At 35.7% G+C, this 25,165-nt stretch overlaps 1 protein-coding gene across 2 annotated transcripts in view; it reads left to right on the top strand.

Annotated features, from left to right (window-relative positions):
• Window positions 1-13,687, top strand: part of FGF12 (fibroblast growth factor 12) — a 479,029-nt gene extending 465,342 nt beyond the window's left edge. For both annotated transcript variants that reach the window (XM_004675104.2, XM_004675102.2), the window contains one exon: window positions 12,909-13,687. In XM_004675104.2, coding sequence (XP_004675161.1) covers window positions 12,909-13,027 — 119 coding nt within the window. In that variant the 3' untranslated portion in view covers window positions 13,028-13,687. The remainder of the gene's footprint in view (window positions 1-12,908) is intronic.
• The last annotated feature ends 11,478 nt before the right edge of the window (window positions 13,688-25,165 follow it).

Raw genomic sequence — 25,165 nt, 5'->3', positions numbered from 1 at the left:
AAGGAAATTCTATTTAAATATTTAGCACTTAGAAAATAACTGTTTGGATGTGGAAGCTAGAAAATGCCTGAAATTATAAGGTAGTAGCTGATTTGAGTGCTACTTTTACCATTACTTGCTTAAAAATATGCATGAGATTTTTAGAAATATTCTTATATCTTAATATCTATCTTGAAAAAAATCTAGCAATATATTTCTTAATTTTTATTCCAAGGAAAGAAAATAGTATGCTGCTTACTTTGTCAACAAATATTTACCGTATTATTTTTTTCTAAATTGAGCCTATAATTTTCTCCCTTGACAAAGTGCCCAAATTTTGAACAAATTTTATGCTAAAGATACCATCACTTTTGGTGACTTGTTCTTTAGGTAGGATGAGGGTATACCACAGAGTTGGCCACATTTACCTTGTTCAGACAAAACTTTTTAATACAAGCAGAGAAAGCTGCAGTGATCTGGACATTTACCCACCTAACATTCTTCTCCTCTAAAAGTCAGAGTCACATGTTATAGTCCTTTAAAACACTTGTTCAAGCTTTTGTCAGCAAAACTGAAAAAATTGGTGCATTGATGAGGCTAGCTGTCCTCTAAGTATCTACAAAGCATGGTCAAGGAAACCACATAGGAATACAACAGTTGTTATGTCTGTACATGTAACTGTGTTAGTCAACACACACTTGTCAAGCAACACTGTTTAAAGCAAAACCCAGGTGGGAAATGGCATGTTCAAAGCTACTAGCCCTTCTCAAGTCTTCCCTTGTACCCTGGACTTTTAAGTACCCAGCTGAACTCTCCTTCCTGCAATGTGTTTTCATTACTTAAGACTTTATGAAGTTTTTCTTAACAGTCTCTTCCCACAATCCACCCGTGTACTGGAGAACACCTAACAGTCCTTGTAAAGGGTTAATACAAAAATCGGCACTTCTTAAGGACCTTCCTGACTTTTTTCAAATAAAATTAAACATTTGTCACCTTATTACTAGTACATCTCTTCTCCAGAAATCACCATATTGTTTTAAATTTACCTATTTGCCACTCAGATTCCTTTTAGAAGGAATTTCCCTTTAATGGTTAGATCACTTCTCAACAAGCAAAATATGTTTTATTTTTCTTATATCTCCTTATTTTATAAATATCTGATGTATCATTGAGAGATGTTCAGTAACCATTTACTAGTTTCATAAGCGAACACATGCATGAACAAATGAATGAAAATCTAAGTATAAAGACAAAGACAAAAAAAAAAAAGACAAAGACAAAATATAAGCTCCAGAAACTTTATACCATCCTGGGCAATACAAACTGCTTACTAATGGCAACAGAAAGTAAAATATTGCCCATTGCTAGAAATAATACTGGAACTTAATGAAAGAGCTGTTTCTTCTAGTATAAGCAAGGTACAGAAAAGCTGAGATTAATTGAAGTAGATATCAGGACCAGACCAGGTACAGCACATTTGAGAGGAGAGGTGGAAACTAGGCAAACAAAACACTTCGGCTGCAGTATGAATAAATCCTTAACTGTTGCATCATTAATATCTGTGTGGTAAAGTCATTTTTATGTGTATAATAAAAGAGGTGCATACTGTGGAATTTGGGGGAACATAAAGGAAATGAAAAAAGTCATGCACTTTATTTATTCTTTTAGGGATCATGCATTTTATACTAGCCTCCCCCCCAAAATAAAATAATATAGAAATAAAAATAAAATTACACAGAGACTGATCCCTAGTCTCCCAACCATAACTACTATCTGCACTTTTGTAGTCAAGTTTCCTCTAGGGATGGATTATTACACACTTCTGAGAGAGCTGTATAAAGTGACTATGGTCTGATGCCTAGAACTGCCTTAATTTTATTGCTGTGTTTTTGTTTTTTAAGATTTATTTATTGATGCATATACAACTGTGGTACAGGTCAGAGGTGCAGGGGCGGTGAGAGGATTCACCAGAGACAGAGTGGGGAGCAGGAAGGCGGATGGGTCGATGAGGTACACTGCTGAGGGGACCTGCAGTGGGCAGGTCAGGAGAGGTCTGCCAGCCAGGTAGATCACCTCTGGGGCGGGGATCAAACTGAAAACTGTGGCGGCTGTGGCTAGTTTGCAGTGCTGCGTCCTAACCCGTGCATTTTAGTTGTATATTTTAGAATGAAGCTTAACAGCCAACAACACAAGATCATGTCAGGAAGAGCCTCATCATAAAGAAATAAAAATAAAATTCCACAAAGATATTTATAGCTAGTCTCCCAGAATAAAGTTTTAATCTCTCACAAATCAAATCCAGAGAGCAGCTGACCGGGGCTGGCACTGTGGCTTCCTAATGGTAGGGACCCTGTCTTGTCCAGCTTTTACTCCCTCTTCTCTTGATAATACAGTGCACAACTCTGCTCTGAGCTCTCAGTGCCACCACACAGTGGCCCTGAGTATGCCCTCCTCTGCATGCTCACCCAGCATTCATATTCTAGACAGAGGATAAAGGAGGGGATGAAGAAGGTAGCGGCAAAGCCTGTGTTTGTAGCTGCTGGACGATCCTTACATCTCACTGATCACTTAGGCGCGCGCACACACAAACACACACATGCACTGTAAGGAAATTATAAACTAGAACTGCGATTTAGGTCATGCTTATGCGGGAATGTCTATGAAAGTAGTCTATTTTTCTGGATATCTATATGCAAAATAAATGTTCCTTTAGTTTTTAGCATCATTTGGTTAATTGTTTCAGTTTTATTTTTCTTATTTACCAATGTTTTATAATGATTTTCCTTTTGTTCTGTGAGAAAAATGAAATCCAGTGTAAATCGGATTCACTAATACTTGGAATTAATTCCAAGGCTCTTTGTGTCTTTCAATTGTAAGAATGAAAACTTAGGTGTGAATTATACAGAATACCATGAGAATCCCTTTAGAAGATGAAAATAAAAACTTAATTGATTTCAAACAAAAGGTCTTTTTATATGTACAAATGTGTATTGCCTTATGGAGCCAGGTTCACTTTCTGTACAATATTAGCTGTGTTTTATAATTACTTTGTAAATGTATTATGTATTTCTTAATTTTTAACTCTTATTTTGTATTCTTTTTCTACAAACCAGAGTTAAGTATTATCTCTATTTTACAAAAGTAGAAAAATGAAGTGTAGAGACATTAAGTCATTTTTCCCAAATCAAGCTAGTAAGTGGCAGAGTCAAGGTATTCTGACTCCAGAGATCAAGTACCTAAGTACCATAAAGAAATGGAATTTGACCCCTGTCAATTCTAAGATGTAACCTCAAAATATCCAGTAGGACCCTAACAAATTCTCTTGAGTAATATTTCTAATTTCTTCTTTTCTTTTTAAATCTTGAATATCCTTATAAATAAAAGTCCTTAAGAATCATGAAAACTTGCATGTTCCTTATCATAACTTACCAGTTAAAATATAAGATTGGTCAGTTACCTTATACCTCATCTGTCCTTTAATATCATTATTATATACCAAAAAAGTGACCAATTTACCCAACAACTCTTCATGCAATTATATTTTATAACATTAAATAATTTTTATAGGTTTCCATAATATCAGAGGCTTGTACACTTGAGGTTTAGCTAAACATTATTCTATTGTATACTGAGAACTTTTTCCCCTTCTAGAATTCCAAGCTACTTTTACTACCACTATGGTTACTACTATTACCGGTCTTAGTAATTCTACATGCAATATATTCATTTACTATTTGCTAGGAAAGATGCATACATTATCATCACTAAACCACACAACAGCCCACATTATCCTCATTTTTAAAGATGAAGAAATTATTGTTTAAAGTAAGAAAGTAACCTGTCCAAGATTACAGCACTAAATAAATACAGAACTAGGGTTAGTGACCACAGTGCCCAGTGTGGAAGTCTGCACTCTAATGTATAGCTATATATAAAACTGAGACACTCAAAAATCAGTGATAGCAAAGAACAAATGCTATACCATAAGTAGTAATTAGTTCTTAACTGTGGGTCCTCCCTGGTGGTGCAGTGAGTTAAAGCCAGCATTGCAAGTTAGCAGCAGCTGCTTTGGTGTGTATTTAATCCCCACCCGGGAGGTAACCCACATGGCGCAGCAGACCTCTCCAGTCTCGCTGTTGCTCCCTCAGCAGTATGCTTCCTCTGTCTGCCTGTTCTGTTACCCATTCTGTCTCTGGTGAATCCTCTCGCCTATTCCCCCTGACCCCCACATCTGCACCACATGCATAAATAAATTAAAAAAAAATTCTTAACCATGCAAAACTAGTATTTAATGAGATGAGATAAACTCATTTTGATAGATAATAGGATATGGAATGCCAGGTGCGCAGGAAGGGATTAAGAATACATCACTTTTGGGCCCTCCCTGGTGGCACAGCAGGTTAAAGCACAGCATTAAGAAGCTAAGGCCACTTCAGCATGAGTTCTGTCTCCTGCCCCAGAGGTGATCTACATGGCTTTGCAGACCTCTCCTGACCCTTCCACTGCTCCCCTCAGCAGTGTACTTTGTTGATCTGCCTGTTTTGCTCCCCACTCTGTCTCTGGGGAATCCTCTCACCGCTCCTGTACCTCTGGCCTATACCCCAGTTCTGTATGCATAAATAAATACATTAAAAAAAAATACATCATTCTCATTCATGCTGAAGTGGCTTTAGCTTCTTAGTGCTGTGCTTTAATCCACTGTGCCACCAGGGAGGGCCCGCTTTCCTGATGAATTTTAACACGTTTGTTTGCTATTCTGTAGAAGAATTTGTAATCCAGAAGCAGCTCATTCCTAAAGTTCTTTGACAATGAAGTTCTGTGGGAGTCTTTTTAATCTTCATTGTAAAACCATGTTCTTGCATGGAACCTAGCATAGGACTCACATATTATTCTAAACACATTTCCCTTTATCATATTATTAAGTGAATAAAGTACAATGTTATGAGCTATTTCCATAATGGGTGAATTGTGATTTTAGAGAGAGGGCACTGAAAGACTTTCTAGACTTAATTCATATCTGTAAAGAAGTTTTTGATAATATTTTTCTGTTATAAGTCAAGCATAAAGTACATAACTAGAAGACATTTTCAAGAAAATACTAGAAAACATTAGTTTCATAAGATGTCAGTATATTGTCTAAGCAAAAATGTTGTCAGCTATTTTAGTTTTTAAATGAATATTTATAAACCTGTTGTCTACAAAAATAGTTTGTAAACCACTGCAGACAGTATAAATCCTCCTGCCTCCCCAAACCCATTGCCAGTGAAGGGAACTGATTCTTTACTGAAGTAAGCACAGAGTAGGTTTGTATTATTTTTAAAAAAATAGTCCTGCCTTTTTCCCAGTGCTCCTAGTGTTACCACTTTGAATGTCAGGATTCGAAAATTAGGCTTGCCAGTTTGAGGATCTTTAAGTCCTGCACAGACTACATGGTAATAATTATGCACCATTCCTTTCCCTTCACAGCTTCTCCCTCTATCCTGTGTTTAGAACATAGGCGGTGTTAATAAGGGGGTGCCTAGGCATTTATTCAGACAGATGGATGGACTTGATATTTAAACCTGTTACTATGTACATTGTACATCGACCTCTATTTACATGGGTATCCTCCTCCTAGATTTTAAGACAACGGGGCAGGCTTCACAATTCCCAGTATTGCCCTTTCAAAGCATTGTTCACACCACAGATAAGTAACTCCCTCAGATTTAAATTGTCTTTGTGGTGACCTCCCTCTTTATCAGAGAGAGGAACCAAATATGCTTTGGCAAGAATAAGATACAATTTCCTCCTTTTCTCCTCCTTCCTCCTTCAAGAAGCTCATTACTCAGTTCTTGCAGGTGGTTGGTATTCAAAATGTAGTTCTTGATCCTAAAGCAAGTATGTGCACTTCCCAGAGATTTAAGTTTTGAAAACTTAGTCCTACAGAGAGAAAATGTTTCCAAAATAAAATTAGTATCAGTGGAGAGACATGACCACAGAAGGATTAACTTGGCATAAATGAACATTTACTCATTTCCTCCAATTTATTTTTTAATGGGGAGGCAGAAGTCACTCACACACTCACACACACACACACACTCTCTCTCTCTCTCTCTCTCCCCACTGTAGAGAAGTTAAAAATTATGCATTTTTTCCTATTAATGCTGTTGGTTTAGCAGGATCTGATTAAATCCTAGCAGCATATTAAAGAACAGTGTTTCCTAAATATCAGTGTCAGACCCACATGGAATATGCCTAAAAGTCACAAATTGTCAAACCAAATTTTTAAAGTGTCCTGATTTATTCAGTCTGGCTATGAGCTCCAAATCAACAGGTTGAAAAATTATTAAAGTGATTTGTATGAAACCAGGTTTGAGAACTAGCATTCTAAACTGATTTGGTGTCTATACTCATTCTGGATTATTCTGGCCATAGTTATTTGAATTTATTCAAAGTGTTATGATAAATATCTTGGAGTAAGCCTAAACTAATATTGAGCAAATGTTCAATCTGATAAATATATTAAACTTGCTACATTTTAAAATTTACTACTGCTATTAATGTGTGGTACAACTAGAGGTTGTACCAATTATTTTGCTAAATTGATCACTGAAAAAGAGTAACCTAATAGACATCAATTAATCAAGTACAAATAAATGCCTAATTCTTTTGATAAATAATTGCCAATAATTTGTTACTAATTTTGAGAAAATAATTTGCATTCCTCAGCCTCAGAAATTTCTGACGGTAAAGTTAAATATAAATTCCATCTAGTTCATAGGAATAATATAAAGACTAAAATAGTTGAAAAGTTGAATTTTTTAAATCTGTCATATGAATGCAAAGTGCCTTTTTCATTTTCCCTTAGATATTGAGTATTGTGTTATGTTCTAGAGAAATGCTATAAGATGTGCTACTGAATAAGGAAACAGAGACAATGATAACTGAATTTGGAGGGAAAACATTACCTTACAAAACTGTGTAAAGGAACATGGAAGAATAGAATGAATTAAGACTCCTGGTGCTGTAAACTCCAGTACAGAGCTAAAGACAAAGTCATTAGCATACTTTTATTTCAATTAACTAAAAAGAGAATTAAATTGTTTGTTTTCCAAGACCTCTTTTGCAGCCAATTGTAATAAGAGATAAAAACTGAAAGATGGAGCAAAAAAAAGTACTTCTGATTACTTTAATTACAGAAAAGATAATAGTTGCTCCCCCTTCTTTTTCTCTGCTTCCCTCATCTTTGCTAGCCTGTGACACTTTCTTCTCCAAATCATTGTAACTATTTGGAGCAGCTTTTGTCTGGCTTTCAATTTAATCTTTAATAAACTTCTCCTATCTCTTCTCCGTACATTCTTCCGTATTTGCTTCTCTTATAAACACAGAATTTCTTCTGCTCTTATTCTAAATGAAAATAGTGATTTCTTTGTTGTTGTTCACAATGTCTCTTAATTCATTATAACATTATACTTATGGCATACTGGATGCAAAACATTGCTTTCAAATCAGCACTTAAAATTCTCCTACAGTTCTAAAGGGATTCCATGTGACATTAATTAAGGTGTGAAATTGCTTCATGTTAATTGCCCACACCCTTCCATGATCTGCTATTAAAGACAATTAAATATCTTTAATGGTACATTAACTAACAGAGCAGCCTAACCTTACCACTTCTCGGAAATTATAGAGCCAAGGAAAGTTCAATTAAATTGGTAGTAATAAAAAGATTGGTCATATTTCATTCTTTTTGATGGAAACTGATAATAGGATGGGGGTTCTTTACAGAGTGCCATTTATGAGCTTTATTAGCAATTGGAGATATATCGCCCTCACTGGAAAACAGAATTTGTGAGCAACAACAATTGCCTTTCTCCCAGGTTTTTCAACTTTCTGCTACAGAGAAATATTGGCACCCAAAGACTTAATACCTAGTTCACCCATAATTTCCAGAACTCTGTATTTAAATAATTTGAAAGAATCCACTAGGAATATAAACGTTATAATTAGTGGTATTTTCGTTGCTTTCTATTGTATTTGCCTCATCCACTGTATTCTCACCATGCTTCTCTAACCAGAATATCGTGTAGTGGTAAGTAATTCCTTATAGTATACAGGTTAGAATTATCATCCCTATTTTAAAGAGGGGAAAACTACAGTGAGGAGAGGTTCCATAACAGAGTTAGGTCCATACACCTACAAAAAATACCTTCAAAGGGCAAAACTCTAGCCAGAGCTATGACCTTGTCTAATACTGCTGGAGCATCCAGAAAGCTGCTGAATAAGTTCCGCAGATTGGGTTTGTAATATATCGTCAATAGGAATTGGAAAAAGTGACTTCAGTGAAGTAGTGGGGATGCATCTAACAACAGAGGATTTATATTCTGAAAGGAGGTTAAAAAAAGAAGCAGCAGCAGCAATATCAAAGGACACTTTTGAGGACCTCTGTTATAAAAGGGAAATTGAGAAATGGGGACCAAGCTAGAGTAGGATGTGATGCTTACACAGAGGATTTCTATTTGTGCAATGTTATCACAGCATATTTATAGATCGGTGGGCACAATTAGCGAGAAGTTAGTATAACATCATGGGCGAGAGGGCCACTGAGTAACACTGACTAGAGGGGTGGGATCAAGTACACACTTGGTTAGTGGAAGGTTCCATCTAGATAGGAATAGGAAGAATTTAAACTTGTCACAAGCAGGAAGCCAGAACACATGTCAGCAGATATGTCTAAGTTGGTAATTTTAGTGGCAGAAATATAAAAACATTCTCTTTTCTGAAAGAAACATAAAGTAGTTAGTTGATAAGAAGCAAGGGAGGGAGGCTGGAGGCAGACAGGGAGGAAAGAAAAAGGTGGGCAAGGTAAAGTAGAGGTGGGCAGAGGAGAGAAGAAGAGAGGGCTGGAGGGAAGAAGAAAGCAGAGAAGCAGAGGAAGGAGGCCAGCGTATTACCTGAGTCTGAGGAAGGCTGAGAAGCTTTTGGAAGTCTGAGGAGAAAAGAGAAAGAATAGAAATGGTGGGAGAGGGAATTTGGGAGACTAATGGGATAGGATTTCAGGAGGTATCGAGCACCCCTATGAGGTTTGAGGTCAGGATTTAGACTGGAGACCAATTAATGAGCATTTTTGTTTCCCTTTGGCAATATTAAAGCATTTGACTGTGAGCTATGCAGGAACCCTGTAGTTCATCATGTATGAATTGCATTACTGACTCTGCCCTTCATCTGAGCACTACTTTGAACAAACGATCCTTTTTATTCTGTTTCTTCAACTGCAAACAGACAAAACTGTTTCATTTTTAAACTTAGTATAATTTAAGGTGCAGATAGACACCTCACCTTTGATTATTACCTTTGATTTCGAAGCTGGTACTACTTGGAGAACATGCACCAGAAGCTGCCCGGTACCCCATCTGTGCAAGTCGTCTGTAAATTACAGAAGTTCTGAGAATTCACATTTTTATACTTTTTTTTTTTTTAAGATTTATTTATTTGTGCATACAGAACTGGGGTACAGGCCAGAGGCTCAGGGGCGGTGAGAAGCTTCACCAGAGACAGAGTGGGGAGCAGAACAGGCAGATTGACGAAGTACACTGCTGAGGGGAGCAGCGGGCGGGTCAGGAGAGGTCTGCCACGCCATGTGGTCACCTCCGGGGCAGGCGGGAATCGAACTCATGTGGAAGCGGCTTTAGATTCTCAGTGCTGTGCTTTTAACCCGCTGCGCCACCAGGGAGGGCCTCACATTTTTATACTTTTAAGTAAGGCATTACTTCAAGTTTTCCAGAAGTTTTTGATACCCAAAATAAAAGGGATTGTTCAATGGTAAACATTGTAAACAGGGACTCTGAGTCATAACAAAAGCAAGAAGCACCTGAATATTCTGATTAACTGCATTTGCAACAGAGGCACCAGTGAAAAGAATGTAATAGAAAATATTAAATGGAAACCCTGTCCTGGAAAAACCCATAGGTAATCTTACAAAGAGAAAATGAATTTTTTTTTTTAACAAGACTTGAAATCCCAATGATATATACTTGGTCTTTCTCCTTTCAAATGCCATAATCTTGGAATTACAAATAAGGAAAAAAAATAGAGAAAATACCATATATTGTTACAAATTTGTGGCTTATTGTCTTGTTATAATGATGTGTATGCAGCATTTTATTTGTGACGCCCAGACTGGGGGGCTTGACACAGCTCCTTGAGCAGTACATCATCTCAGGGAGCTGTGAAAATGACGGACTTCACTGTGAAAGACAGGAGGTGGCTGCACACCAATCAAATGTCACATGCTCAATTAAAAATAATAATAATAATAAGGGCCCTCCCTGGTGGCACAGAGGGATAAAGTACAGCACTAAGAAGCTAAAACCACTTCAGCATAAGTTCCATCCCCGCCCCAGGGGTGACCCACATGGCGCGGCAGATCTCTCCTGACCCACCCACTGCTTCCCTCAGCCTTGTACTTTAGTCTGCCTGTTCTGCTCCCCACTCTGTCTCTGGTGAATCCTCTCACCACCCCTGCACCTCTGACCTGTACCCCAGTTCTGCATGTATAAATAAATAAACCTTTAAAAAAATGAACCAGGGATTTCTAACAAATGTTGTCTCTTAAAGTTATATATGATACAGACTGGGTTTTTAGAGAACTGCCCTTGTCCTGGTGTCTGTAAATGAGGGAGAATATTAATGAGAGAATATCTACCTCATTTAGACTATATCCCTCTTGCTAAACATAATGTAGAGCAGGAAAAGGCAAAATATAAACAAAAGGAAGAAGAATATGAGAAAGAGGATGACTGAGAAGAGGAAGAACAAAGGAATATATGGAAGAAGATGAAGAAATTAAAGCATATCAACACGGGGGGCAATCATATGAAAATTGATTTGGAGAAAGGGTACAAAGAGCTAAACAAAAAATGTTTTCCTTTACAGAAAATTATCTTTTACCATTTTCCAGAATTATTATGATGGTAAAAGAATGGCAATATTGAGCCCTCCCTGATGGGGCAAGTGAGCACCAGGAAGCTCACTGCAGCCGCTTCACCACAAGTTCGATCTTGGCCAGGGAGCTGACCCACATGGCTTGGCAGACCTCTTCTGACCTGCCTGCTGCTCCCCTCAGCAGTGTATTTCAGCCCATCTGCTTCCCACTCCGTCTTTGGTGAATCCTCTCACACCCCCGCACCTCTGACCCAGTTCCTCTACACAAAAACAAACAAAAAAACTTAAAAAAGAATTCTGTGGGGTGAAAAGGCGTATGTATTTTTCTTCTACTTTAAAAAGGAAAGGAAGCAGGAAATGTGATAAAGGACTATCCAGAAGAGCCAGGTGAAGCAGAGGCAGTGTTTTCATCATTTGGTTATTGCAAAATCAAAACACTGAGCATTCTTGAAATTTGGCTATTGAAATTTTGAGGGGAAAAAAATGTGAAGTGAGATCAGAAAGAAACAGAAATAAGTTTCATATCAAGTGCTATCCATCTCTTCATGCTCACTGAAAAGAGAATTTGTATCACAATCTTAGGTGACAGCAATAGTGTCCTGAGTGACATGGTTCTAGAATCACATCTCAGGTTGTCTAAATCAGAGGATTTATTTCAAACTGGCAAATGGGCAGTGGCTTAGAATCTGACTTTCTGAGAAGCAGGACTGGGGAGATGAGAGGACAAGGAAGTTTGATTTTGTTTCTTGTTGTTTTGTTGTTTCATTTTATTCCCAGTCTGTATATTACTACTCTCTAAAAACAGTGGATTAACAAACTTGGTTCTCCCAGCTCTGGTAATCAACAAAATACTCAAAGCCAAATTGATTATTTTAAAAATTCTAGAAACTTCTAAAGCAAAATAAATATATTCTTAATGAAATAACTTATTGTAACAGACAGAGAAAAGCCCCTTAAACATCATAGTACTTTTGACTACTGCTAATCGAAATGCTGGGGAATTTGTGCAATTGCTAATTAAATCCTGATTATTAGGAAGAGAAAACTTCCATGGGATAAGAATAATTTGAATAGCACAATTTAGAAGTTGTAGAATATATGTAATTATGGAAGATTATAATCTAGATTGTTTTCTAGACTTGCTTTTTATAGTTACATATAGCTATCACAGCAATATTATGAATCTGTTTTAATATACTCAACTTGCTGATAGATCCTGCCTTACAAGAATCACTATGAATTGAAATACATTGTTCTATGCAGTAATCTAGCAACAGCCATGATAATTCAGATGACTGAGCTGTAGAGCCAGCCCAAACAATAGAGGAGAAAAGGAATTCTCTATATAGATGTGAACTGAGATCTCATGGTTGTATAATCACACTTCCTATTGACAGATAACTAAGAAGCCAATACATTCATCACCTTAGTTAAATGAAACCTGGCACAAGAGGGAGAACTGTGAATCTTTTTGTTTGGTTGGTTGTTTATTGTTTTCATTCTTATCTGCTCTCTCCCATTATCATTTCTTGTCCCTGAAAATAGCAGTAGCTATTTAAATTTAACATGACATCTTCCTATTTCTTGTAGCAAGGTAAAGTTTAGAAATGATGTTAATAAGAATATTTTTCCTGCCCAATCTATGCCATAGACTAATAACTAAAAAATGCCTATTTCTCTACTTTCAATGTTCTTGGTGCCCCTTCTAACTCCAGATGAATATCCTGCTATATAGGTTAGTAGACAATAAAGAGTCCAGCTTTATCTATAAGAGAAGAAATATCACTAAAATGTCATCAGTTAAAGAATACTAAAAATTTGTGAGTAATAGATCTGAAAGAGAACCATATATTTAGCCACTAAATATATTAGCAACTTAAATCTAACTTATACAATAGGGAGATGGGATTGAATGAAATGGAGGAATGTTACATAATCAAATTTGACATGCTTATTGAAGTGAAATACATGTCCATTTTTATAACAAATGTGATTTTCCTTTCCAGTGTGTATGTACAGAGAGCCATCGCTACATGAAATTGGAGAAAAACAAGGGCGTTCAAGGAAAAGCTCTGGAACACCAACCATGAATGGAGGCAAAGTTGTGAATCAAGAGTCAACATAGCTGAGAACTTTTCCCTCCGTCCCTTTCTCATTCCTTCCCCTTCTCTCCCCTCCCCTTTACCCATTTCCTTCCAATAAATCCACCCAAGGAGAGGAAAGTAAAATGGCAACGCAGGACCTAGTGGCTAAAATTCTGCACTCAAAATCTTCCTTTGTGTAGGACAAGAAAATTGAACCAAGCTTGCCTGTTGCGATCTGGTAGAAAATGCACATGCACAAAGATTAGCGCATGTAAAAGGCAAGGAAAAAAATAATCAAGACTTTACAAACATTAATCTGTGCTGTTATTGACAGAGGGCTACTTGTAATGAAGACATAACTATAATCACGATGAAATTAAATCATTACCTTAAAGAAAAGGATTTTAGAGAATTGAACTTGCAAATCAATGTGATGCCCTAAATAGTTTAGATGTGGATGATCCTGAAATGTATGCTTTGTTTTGATTTGTATTTATGGAGGCATCGGAAGTTGACATTTAAGTAAATCCCTTTTCCTGGATTTTTTCACCATGATATTGAACATGTACGAGTGATGGATTCATCTGATGCCTCTAGGTTATAAAGCCAGAAATCACTTGACATCAAGAAAATTTGAAAATTTTATTATTTTTGTGCGTTTTTGTTTTTTTAATGCCATATCTATAATGTTAGTGTATATATATATATTTTTATTATTGAAGTAACATTGCATAACATTATATAAAATTTTATTCTTAAAATTGTTATTCAATATTGTTTATTGAAAGGATAGTCTTATGTTGAATCTAATGGGTATTTGCTTATTTTATTTTTTCATAAAGAGCTTCAAATTCTCCTAGGAGAATATCATGTTTTTATTTTATCAAAATTTATTCACCTAGGATCTCATTTTTTAGTTATTTAGAAAAAAATTCTTGTTTTAGGGCTGAAGTACGTTTTGGAAGTTCTTTGTCATTGCTACATGCAGGCGGGGGAGTATAAATTATATGCTCTTATGATTGGTCTGATTTTTTCTAATTTTTAGGTGCCTTTGAAAGTATGAGTGCATGTCTATCATCTTGGAGTTTTGTACCAAATCTTGCAGCAGGAAGGAAGGAAGAGGGGTTTTCTTTAAGAATATAAGTCCTAGGAAATTGGCCAAATCAAATTGTATTTGCCTTTGTAACTTACCAGAGTTTTATGTATTTAGTGTTTTCCAAATTCTGCAAAGAAGTTGGGAGGCATGGATGTGAGCTTCCTAATTTACTATTTTATGAAACCAGTGAGTTGTTTGTTGCTATGCATTCTTGTTTCTAAGTCTAGTTGACAACATGCCTGTCTCCTAGAACACAGAAGGGTATTTGTATACACTGAATCTTCAAAAGTCATAGAGAAATAGCATGGAATTAATAACTATGGCTCCAATGACCAGGCTTATATGAGTAGTAGTTAAAAAACAAAACAAAAACAAAACAAACAAACAAAAAAAAACTCAGTGTAAGACCTGGCAAATGTTTAGTTGGGTATATTGGAATATTTGAAAAATACTTCAAATACTCAAAATAGGAAAGAAATGAATGCTATACAATCGACATGGAAGAAATAGATCTATTTAGTCCTACAACTCAGGAATGGTGTAGAGACATCCAAATTAAAACAAAACAAAACAGAATGTTAAAAATTGTATGCAGATTTATGGATACTAACAATGAGAAGACTTAGCATGTTACTTCTCCTAATAGCTCTACTGTCCAGCATGTATTGTTCCAAATATGACTCCCTAAAATATATACACTTTGCAGAAGCTCTAGGCCCTCACTTCAGTGACCTTGCCATTGGTTGCTGTATTCTTTCAAGGTCATTGTAGTCTCCCTTATTCCACACAATCATTATTCTTCAATAGTGGTTTGTGTCCTTCACCAAGTGTTTTATTTATGTTTTCAGGAAGTTAGCAGAAATGAAAATGGAGGAATTTGCCTCATTAGTCACAAAGAATAATAGTTATGCATTTAGACAAGGGATTCAGAATCCCTATTTGCCAGAGGTAGTTGTTAACCAACATATTTGGAAAGTAGCAAATCAATTTAAATTATGGAAAAAATCTCTAAAGGAATGTTGCTTGTCTAGGAAAAGAACACTCATAAAAAAAATACAAATCTGTTGTGCATTTCTCCTTGTCACTCTTGATTCAACTTGACTATATACATACATAAACACACACACATACACACACACACATATACATACGCACACATACCAGTTACTTCTGAAAGACCAAATTCTAAGCAAAAGTCTCATTTTCTTCAAAAAATTAAGACTGTGCAAAATGGTTCACAGGCTCATTTAGAATGAAATCACTTGAAACTAAATGGTGGTATGCAGGTAGACACCTACACACATACACTTCAAAGTTAGAGCAACAAAATTGGCAATGTAAAAAAATGTTATCAATTACATTGATGATTTCATGCAAGTAAATATTATGAGAAATATATCACAGATATGAATCCCCCCCAAATTTCCCCTTTTTATAGTAGCTCTCCATCATTTAATCATATAGACACATTTGTCTCCTTCCTTGATAGGTGTTCAGAAGCAGAGTTCCAATTTGTATATTGTTTCTCCATATAGCTTAAGCAAATGTTCACCACAGTAAAATGTTTTAGAAATTAGCTTTGTCTCATTTACAATTCTGAAAGAAAAAAATTAACTTCAAATAATAATTGGAAACTTCATATTTCTTGTATACATTAACCTGTCAAAAGCTGTGGTTTAGAATACAGGGTGAACATTTTCTTAATTATTGTTTACGTTTAAGTACATGAAACTTTTAATAGAAAAAGTCAGTATTCATTGTCTAGGTTTTTAAAAATTACCAAATATAAACATATAATTAATATGTGAGCTAGTTAAATAGTTTTGTTTTTTTGGGTTCAGTTCTAGTAATATACTCCTATTCTTTGATTTCCATAATTCCAATTTCTGGGTCTCAATTCATCCATCATCCTTTCTTCTATAAGTGAAGTAATTTTTTTTAATGCATTGGCATTTTCTCAGGAAAATATGATATTTAGTAAAGCTTTATAATCAGTTATGTCTATGTGAGTTAAGACACATGTATTCTATAAGTTCTTACATTAACATTTCAAAATTAATATGCGTAGGAATGAAAAAAACTTTTGAGAATCTCAGTTTTCTGTTTAAAATCTTGCAGATTTTTAAGCAGGATGTTTGAGGTATAGAAACAAAATGGTGCTGAAGTTCCATTTGCTGATTCAGAAAATTTTTTGCTTCAGGAAATCGCAGGACATCAAGTCAACCTATCCTTAATCACAGTTATAGTTTGGGTTTTGAGTTTTACATACAATTTCATTGCACATTTTTATCCACTCTAGATGGGCAACATCAAATTGGTTGACACGTCAACTTGCTTGAAACCTCAACTTGATGCAAATTGTGACATTTTAAAAGCCTCGTTTAATCCAGATTGCATTTTAGAATTATATTTATGAAAATGGCGGTGTTGTGGATAGGTAGTATAAGTGGACAGGTGGCCCTGTAGTGCCACTAGCAAGAGATGGGAATATCAGTACAAGAATAAAGGATGAAGAATGACTTATTGTATATTGAGAAGTTTTAAGGTCCTAACTAGAAACCACTGATTTCTTGGTGAAGAAGCTTGACTTCATCAGCAGTAATTTTTTTCAACACAGACCCAGAAATAGCAAATCGACTCCACCTTCATGGCTTAGTCTACAAGGCCTTGCTCTGAGAAGGTTTTCCATGATGTTGCTTAATTTCATCTGTACAAGGTGAAACACATTCAAATATAAAAATTCCCTGCTCATTTTAATACCACAAAAGGCTGAGATTATTTCTCTGTCATAAAATGTAAATAGCATTTTTTAAATCAGAATCACATTTAAAAGAGTGGATTGTTCTACAACTATATCTGTGTATATATACATATGCTTCTGAAATAAGGATATATTATATAGAGTTTTTATTTGATTTGTGGTCTTTAGTCAGGTAATCAAATAATAAAGAGATTTGAATGCAAAACTTTATATATAAATGTATATTTCTAATGATAGTATAAATTGCCACTTTATAATAAAAGAAGAAACAGGTAGGAATAATAATCAAAGCACATGCTCCTTCAGAATTTCAGTGATTCTGACCCCCCTCTTTGATGCACAGGTAACTATTTTTTATTTCTGAAAAGTTAGCTTAAAAAGCTATACTTCCTGACACAGATTCCATGAAAAGTCATATAGGTTGAAATTTTATGCTTGAAGGCAGAAAACCAGTGCTAAATGTAGAGCTTTATTTTTCAGGATTTTTCCTTGAGCCCAAGTTAGAACCTCATTATTTATGTTCGAAATTAAATGAAAGTTGCTAATGGTCAAAGTTGATATACTGGGCCTCAGTAACAAAGAGAAGCAAAAAATACATTTAACATTATGATAATAGCATTAAAATTATGTCATAAAATTGCATCATTAGCTATTTTATTAGTTAGAAAGAATGAGTTGATGTTTCTTTGTCTTTGCTTCAAGCACAATGGAAAGAGCATAGCATTCATTTATTAAAAGTTGTTCAAAAGTTCAAAATAGATTCCCATGAAGAGAATTGTTATTAGCTCCATTACAAGGTTAAATGATGCAAACTTAAGAAAGAAATTGACACTGAAATGTTTAATAAATATGTTGTATGAGAAACTGGACAAATTAATGTTTTGTTTTTGCATTAAATAACAGACTATTCAGATCATTGTTTTTGGAGATCAGATTTGTAAAATGTTTATACATCATAACCTTCCTGAAGTAAAAAGTAATTAAAATCTTGAGATGCTCATGCATGTAGACAAAATACTTGCTTTTTTTTTTTAACATTAAACTTCTTTGGGAAGTCTCTCTCTTTTTATTAGTGTGTATCCTCTATGTTTCACTGAAAAGTGGGTTAATTATAAAAAAATGAAAAATGGACTTATGGATGGGACATAAGTCAAATTTTTGCACAGTACAGTCAAAGTAAGAAATAATTTCTAAATATGAAACTGCTGATAAAGCTAACATCTTTTTCCAGATTAAGAGTTGTGTCACATTCATTGATTAAGTTACTCATAATTTTCTAACTAAATTCTCAGTTGGGTTTAGTGAGCATAAACTACAATTGCAAAAAAATCCAAAAAGGCAGGAACAACTAATGTAATCCTTGCACGTATGTGTGATAATAGGGCTATTACTCATTGTATATATAACTGATAAGCAATAATGAAGCCTATAGCAAAGAAAATAAAAAAGAGATTTGATTACTGAAAAATAAAAGAGAAGAAAAAATATTTGAAAGAAGTTATGGATACTTTAAAAGTAAGATTTATTTGGAAAATATTGGTGAATGAACCAAGGGGAAAATACTCAGAGGAGTGAGTGAAAAAACCTGAATTAAGATGAATAAATGAAAAATTATCAGAAGTTTTGACAGTGCACTTTTTGAATTTGTTTGGGCCTCTTTGTCTACGAGGATCTTTCTGGTTACTCATAGCAGAATCCCCTAACCAAACCAGCACTTCTTTAGAGGTTTACACAGCCACCATTGTGGCTTAATTTTTCTGTTGTTCTTTTAGCTCTGTCCAACTCAGGATAAAAATTCACTCTTGGAGTCACAAATTTTTGATTAGTTGAAGAGACTACATGCTTATATCAGATATTCCTCCTTATAATTTCTTAGAAAACATTTTTCCAAGTCTCATTTGCCCAATATGGGCCATATGTCCCATATTGAAATGGAACATTGTATTAGGAAATTGGAATATTCAAGTCAACTAGTTTTGATAAACCAGGTGCTTACACTGGACTTGTAGGTTGGATATAATTCTACAAAGATGCAAGTGTACATAGAAGGGTGAATATTTGAATGAATTTCAGGGTGTTTATTAAGAGGTAATGGAAATGAGTGCTGAGTAGCAAAAAAAGTTCATCTCTATTATCTGATAATAAATGTATTTTCTCATTGGAATTTCTAAAAGCCAGCAGAGAAGTGCAGATATTGATGAATTAAATTGACTGGCATAAGCCATAAGAGACAGCAAAAATGTGGACAATTCCATTCTCAAGCATTATTAAAAGCCTTCTTTACATAAGACACTATGTGGGTCACTGAGGAATAAATTAATACGTTTAATTTTAAAGAAAAGTGACACGTTTGTTGACAAATCAATATAACTGGCATGCCTACACTTTTTAAATGATCATCACAGAAAGAACTAGAAAATGCAGCTTGACTATTCTAAGTCAGAATTTTCTATCATATCTACCTTTTCATACTCATGAATACGCTACTAAAATTAGGCCTTTATAAAATATTTCTCAAAAGATCATTCAAGTAGTCTTTCACTATCTTAAACTCAGAGCAATTTGGGACTTCAGAATCACCTGGGGCTGCCACATGTGCTATTCTTAAATTTTCTCTGCAGATTATAGCTTATGTTTGAACATTTGGGGTGATGGCAAATATATTTGCCTTCCAAAACAGCCTATACCATTTGTGAGGATGTATTGCCATATAAAGTTTTCCCTAATACAAAGTAATTTGTTTTTCTGTAGCTCTTTTACCCATTATTCCAACTTTCTTTCCTGAGGGCTATTCAACATCAATTTACTCTTCCATTTAAAAGAGAGCCATACAGATGTTTGACAGTCATACAGAAAGATCCTTGTCTTATCTTTCATTTTTTAAGTATTCTCTATTCATGTGAAATAGTTTCAGGTACTTTGCTTCATTCTATTTCTTTTACATGGAACAAATTCTAGTAACTGGGAGTACATAATACAATATGATATTTCTGATGTAAATTGGTCCAAAGACACTTCCTCTTTTGTGGTATAGTAATATATCAAGTTGCATTGCTCTAAGTTCTAGTTCATTTCTATTAAAAACCATGTATACTTTTTCATCTTTTCATCTCAATGATTCTAGTTAGGGTGGAGGTTTGATAGCAGACTGATAATAATCATTCCAATCTGACTATCTCTTTGGATGTATAAACCCAAGAGAAATGACCAGAGTTTGCAAGATATATCACAAAATTCTCATTCAAAACCTAATTATGAATTCTTACCTGTGTATTCATAACTAATTTTGTGTGCTCAATTCATATTTTCAGGAATTAACCACAATACATATCTACTGTTATCTGGGACAAGGTTTCTGATGAGCTATTCAGGAAATATGTGCTCTTACAGAAGATAGAAGATTTTGTTCTATTTTAAATTCTTCTCTTTTAGTCTCCATTAATTTAAAGCCCCTCTCCAAGAGTAACTAATTAGGCTTGTCAGAACCATTAATTTCTCACTGATTCATTACTTTGTTCCCTAATTTTAAATTTTTACTTACTTTAATAATCATTTTTTTTAAGATTTATTTATTTATTCATACAGAACTGGAGTACAGGCCAGAGATGCGGAGGGTGAGAGGATTTACCAGAGACAGGGCGGGGAGCAGAGCAGGCAGAGCGTCGAGGTACACTGCTGGGGGGAGCAGCGGGCGGGTCAGGAGAGGTCTGCCGCACCATGTGGAGCTCCTCCGGGGCAGGCGGGAATCGAACTCATGCGGAAGTGGCTTAAGCTTTTTAGTGCTGTGCTTTAACCCGCTTTAGCCCGCTGCGCCACCTGGGAGGGCCCCTTAATAATCATTTTTAAAACTCCTTAAATTCCTATTCGAACATCACTCCAGAGTCAGCTTGCAAAATCTGTTGCACACTCTCAGGACTGAGACATCCTCAGGACTGGTGAAGTCCTGAGACTTAGATGACCTGAAAATCCTTTTGCTTTCCTTTTCTAGAAGCAACAACTGGGCAGCCATCAAATCCTTCTTCTGTAACATTCTTTTGATTTTTCATTATTTCCACCTTTACTTTTCACAGAGGAGACAATATACTTTATTCGGATGTAATAGTAATTCTCTGAGCAGCTTTCATTTTGTCATAGGAGTTAAAAATATTGTTATTTTTTTCCAATCCTTGACAAGTTTATCTAGAAGACAATATACCGTAATTACTCTGTTGCACATACTCACTGGGGTATTAGCAATGTTGCAGTTTGTTGTCTTTAAAAAAAGAAAAAATGGGTCCCTGATCCTGGTCCTACCTGTTGGCGCAGAGGGTTAAAGCAAAGCACTACAAAGTTAGCAGCAGCTGCTTCAGCTCAAGTGCAGCAGACCTCTCCTGTCTCATCCACTCCTCCCCTCAGCAGTGTACTTCAGTCAATCTGCCTGTTCTGCTCCCCATCCTGTCTCTGGTGAGTCCTCCACACACTACACTCCTGGTTTTTACCCCAGTTCTGTATGCATAAATAAGTAAATCTTAAAAAAAAAAAAATAGGTCCTTGATCCAGAGAAATACACAAAGACAGACACAGAGTAGCTTTTTGGTTGTTTTGCCAGTAACTCTGGAATTAACTAGCTGGGTTCCTTTGGCTCAGTATATCTGGCTAAGCAGAACAGTCATTATAATACCTTCTTTTAAAGGTCACACTTAGGGAAAACTCCACCCACACTCACCAAATAGCCCCTGCTGGCAAATCACACACGCAGACCAAATGCAGAATGATGGACAAGACTGTCAATGAGTTTCTTGATTAACCCACTCGCCATCTGAAATGCAACAGCTATTTCTGATCTTGAGACAAATGACCAGGGCCTGTTAGAACACAGTGGACATAGTTGTGGACTTGTAGGTGTCTATGCACTTCTGATGCAGAGTGTGTAGTTATCGGTTGGTTCTAAATTGGAGGTGTTAGCTCACCCCTTTTCATGTTTCCCCCATTTATTGCCTCTGCAAGTAGATCTAAACCAACTGTATGTATCCATCTTCCAGGTGAAGGCCTGCAACACAGTCATATCATCAAAGAGAATGCACCTGGTGATTGAATTTTCAGGCCTTTCCCATCTACTCTAAGGAAGTGAAGGAATCTATTCAGTTCCTACTGTGGCACCTTTTCAGGGGTTTAGGAACAGTAGCTTTTTGGTTGTTTTGCCAGATAACTCTGGAATGAACTAGCTGCTCATGAGAATTACCTAGAATCCTTAGACTCATGCCCCACCCCTTGAATTCTGATATAACAGTCTTTAACTGAAAATAAGAAATCTCATCTGAAAATTTTGAGAACCACTGAACTAAATGAACTCCTACAAAAGTATTGCTAATAGTTATTAAGTACTTCATCAACCCTGGATGAATTTGGATTTCCAAACAACTTGTAATATGTAAATATCTATGAGGATTATAAGCAGAGATTCCCTTTCTGATGAGATTGAGGCAATTTGAGTAATAAGTGATACTAGAAGTGAAGCCACTGCAAATGCCCCTGCCATATTCTGACATCCTAACTAATCTCCTAGAAATGGGGATGGGCATATACAGAGATATCTTGTTAAGGAATTTGACCATATGCTATGCTTATCCATGTATATGTATATGAATATGTGTATGTGTATGTATGTGCATGTGTATATGTCGTTGATTCTTGGATAATGACTGTTCTTGAAGGCCAGAATAATGTTTGTTTAAACAGCTTTTTTAAAATGGGTTTTTGCTATCTGCACAAGATATTTGAATCTGAATAAGGTCAATGGGTATGGCTGCTGTCTTGAAATAATAGCCCCCCAAATCATCAAGGACATCCATGAGGAACCTAAACCTTTACAGAAAATTGGTTTTATGTCTTGCCACTGTGTCATAAGTGTGAGCAGCTGAGGCAGGCTTCCCTTGTCCTGTTCTTTGGAAGGAAATTTCAGTTCTCTTGACAGTGCAGTCCAAGCTAAGAGTTACCTCAATGTCATGGTTTGTTTGATTTATTCTCTTGGACTAGAGCATCAATTCCCAGGATAGAATTAAGTTACAATAGCCTTTTCCATATTTTCTCTCTGCACACACTGTCCCTTGCAAAATTGTCACCCTTGATATTTTCCTCTCTGCCTGAAACTAGACAAGAGGCAACATATGACATACATGCTGACTAACTCTGTCACGGAGCTTTCTGTGTCTGTTCCAGAAAGCTGGGTATTTTTTTTTCTGTATTTTGCCATGTAAGTCCATCTGTCCAGTATTTCTCTGGTATCTTTTCCATCAAAAACACACCTATCATAGTTCATAAGTGCCTTTAATTTGACCCATTGTTGAGAAATGTACGGATGGAAATTTCCTCTAGGTTATTCTCAGTTCCAATGCACAGAATCCACTGAACGCAAAGTGCGTGCATCGACAGAAGGTACCTGGAAATCAGCTTACTCTCTCTGCCTGTGTTATAATGTTGGCTGGCTCCTCCCAGAAAAGCCTGGGGACACTGGCCCTTTATTAGCAATAGGAAGAGACTAGAAATTAGGTCAGGCTAGTAGATCACTCTAGGGCTTGGTGCCACTTTACCCATTTTTGACTCTCTCATGTGGTTACTGGGTTTTCCAGTAACTTTCTTACTGAGCAGAGACCTGGCAGAACTCCCATCCCAATCTGATTCAGTCCTCACAGCAGGCAGCACTGTTGTCCCCATTCTCTCTCTTTTCAACTCATATGCTAGTGATCTAGAAGAAAATATTTGGTCATTTAGTTGGTAACAATACTACTAAATTAGAAAAACTCATCTAACTTTCACTGAGTAGAATCTTGAGCAAGTCAGTTCTCCACTAATCTCTAACTCCTCATGGTAAAATGGAGAGAGTTTGCAGAGCTTGGAAGGATTCTCTTTAAAAGGTATGTTTTGACCATTTTCATTTAATATAGCTATTAAATGCAATGTTTGGATTTTGGTTTACTGTTGTTCTCTTTGTTTTCTTTCTTTTTCCTTTGTTCCGGCTCTTTGCATTTCTGTTTCCTTTTTCCTAGCCTTTTTGTGTGTGTGTGATTTCCTTTGAGAGTACAATATATAAAACAGACATTTTACAGTCTATTTAGAATTTGTATTTTGCCACTTTGGGTGGAATTGAGAAGAAGTATCACCGTACTATTCTCTTTCCCTTCTCTCTTCACATTATGGCTATATACATAATTTGAAAGCAAATTTATAATGTGCTTTCAACTCAAAAGCATAGTTTAAAGAATTTAAGGCTAGGACAATCAATCATATTTGCACAAGTGTTTTCCATTTTGTTGTTCTTCCTTCATGCCTAATGTTGCAAATTTTCTTTTGATGGTATTTCCTTTTGATCTAAAGAACTCCCTTTGATAATGTCTTTAGGGCAGACTGAATCTCTCTTAGTTTTCCTCCATGTGAAGTGTTTTTATTTCATCTTTATTCCTGAAGCATATATAGTCAGTGGATGTAGAACTCTGGATAGGCATTTCTTCTCTTTCAGTATGTTAAATGGTGTGCCACTTCAGTCTGGCTTCCAGGATTGAGCTCCTATTGGTAATGAGTCACTTTTCTCTGAGTGATTTCAGGCTTTTTTTTTTTTTTTCATTCTCCTTTAACTTTCAGCATTTTGATTATGATGTGCCTGTATGTTACTGTTTGCATTTGGGCTGTTTGGCATTAATGGAACTTCTTGAATCTGTAGGTCTAGTGCTTTTGCCAAATTGGGGACATTTTCAGTCATTATTTCCTTAAATATTTTCCCTACACTTTACTTTTATCTCTTCTCCTCCTGAGATGCCAAAAATATAAATGCTAGGTTGTTTTGATCATTATTCTGGACATTTCCAGGGTGTTTTTTTTTTTTTAATTTTTCCAGTTTTGTTATCTGTTGTTCAGATACAATAATTTTTGTTGATTTATCTTTAAAAATATTATACTTTCTTCTGTCATCTCTATTCTTCTACTGAACAGAAAATTGTTGTTTTTGTTTTTGTCTATGTACTTACAGGTTTAAAATTGTGTTTGATTTATGTATTTTATTTTTTATTTATTCATTTGTTTGTTTGATTGTTTATATTTACTTAGGTACCCTTTCAATTTTTCACTTGGTTCCAAGAGTTGGATAGTTGCCACATCTTTGTCATCTCACCATCGATGTCTGTTCACTTTCTTTCTCTCGAAAGCTGAGATTTTCCTGGTAGCTCATATGCCAACTAAATTTTTAACTGTATCTCAGACATTTTGAACATTATATGAGATTCTGCATCTTCTTTATATTTAACAGTGAATGTTGGCATTTTATTTTTGCAGGCCGTCAACTTGGTTAGA

This window comes from Condylura cristata, unplaced genomic scaffold, assembly GCF_000260355.1.
Source record: "Condylura cristata isolate star-nosed mole 26May11 unplaced genomic scaffold, ConCri1.0 scaffold00003, whole genome shotgun sequence".
Taxonomy (NCBI): Eukaryota; Metazoa; Chordata; class Mammalia; order Eulipotyphla; family Talpidae; genus Condylura; species Condylura cristata.
This window is presented reverse-complemented; position numbering and strand designations above follow the sequence as displayed.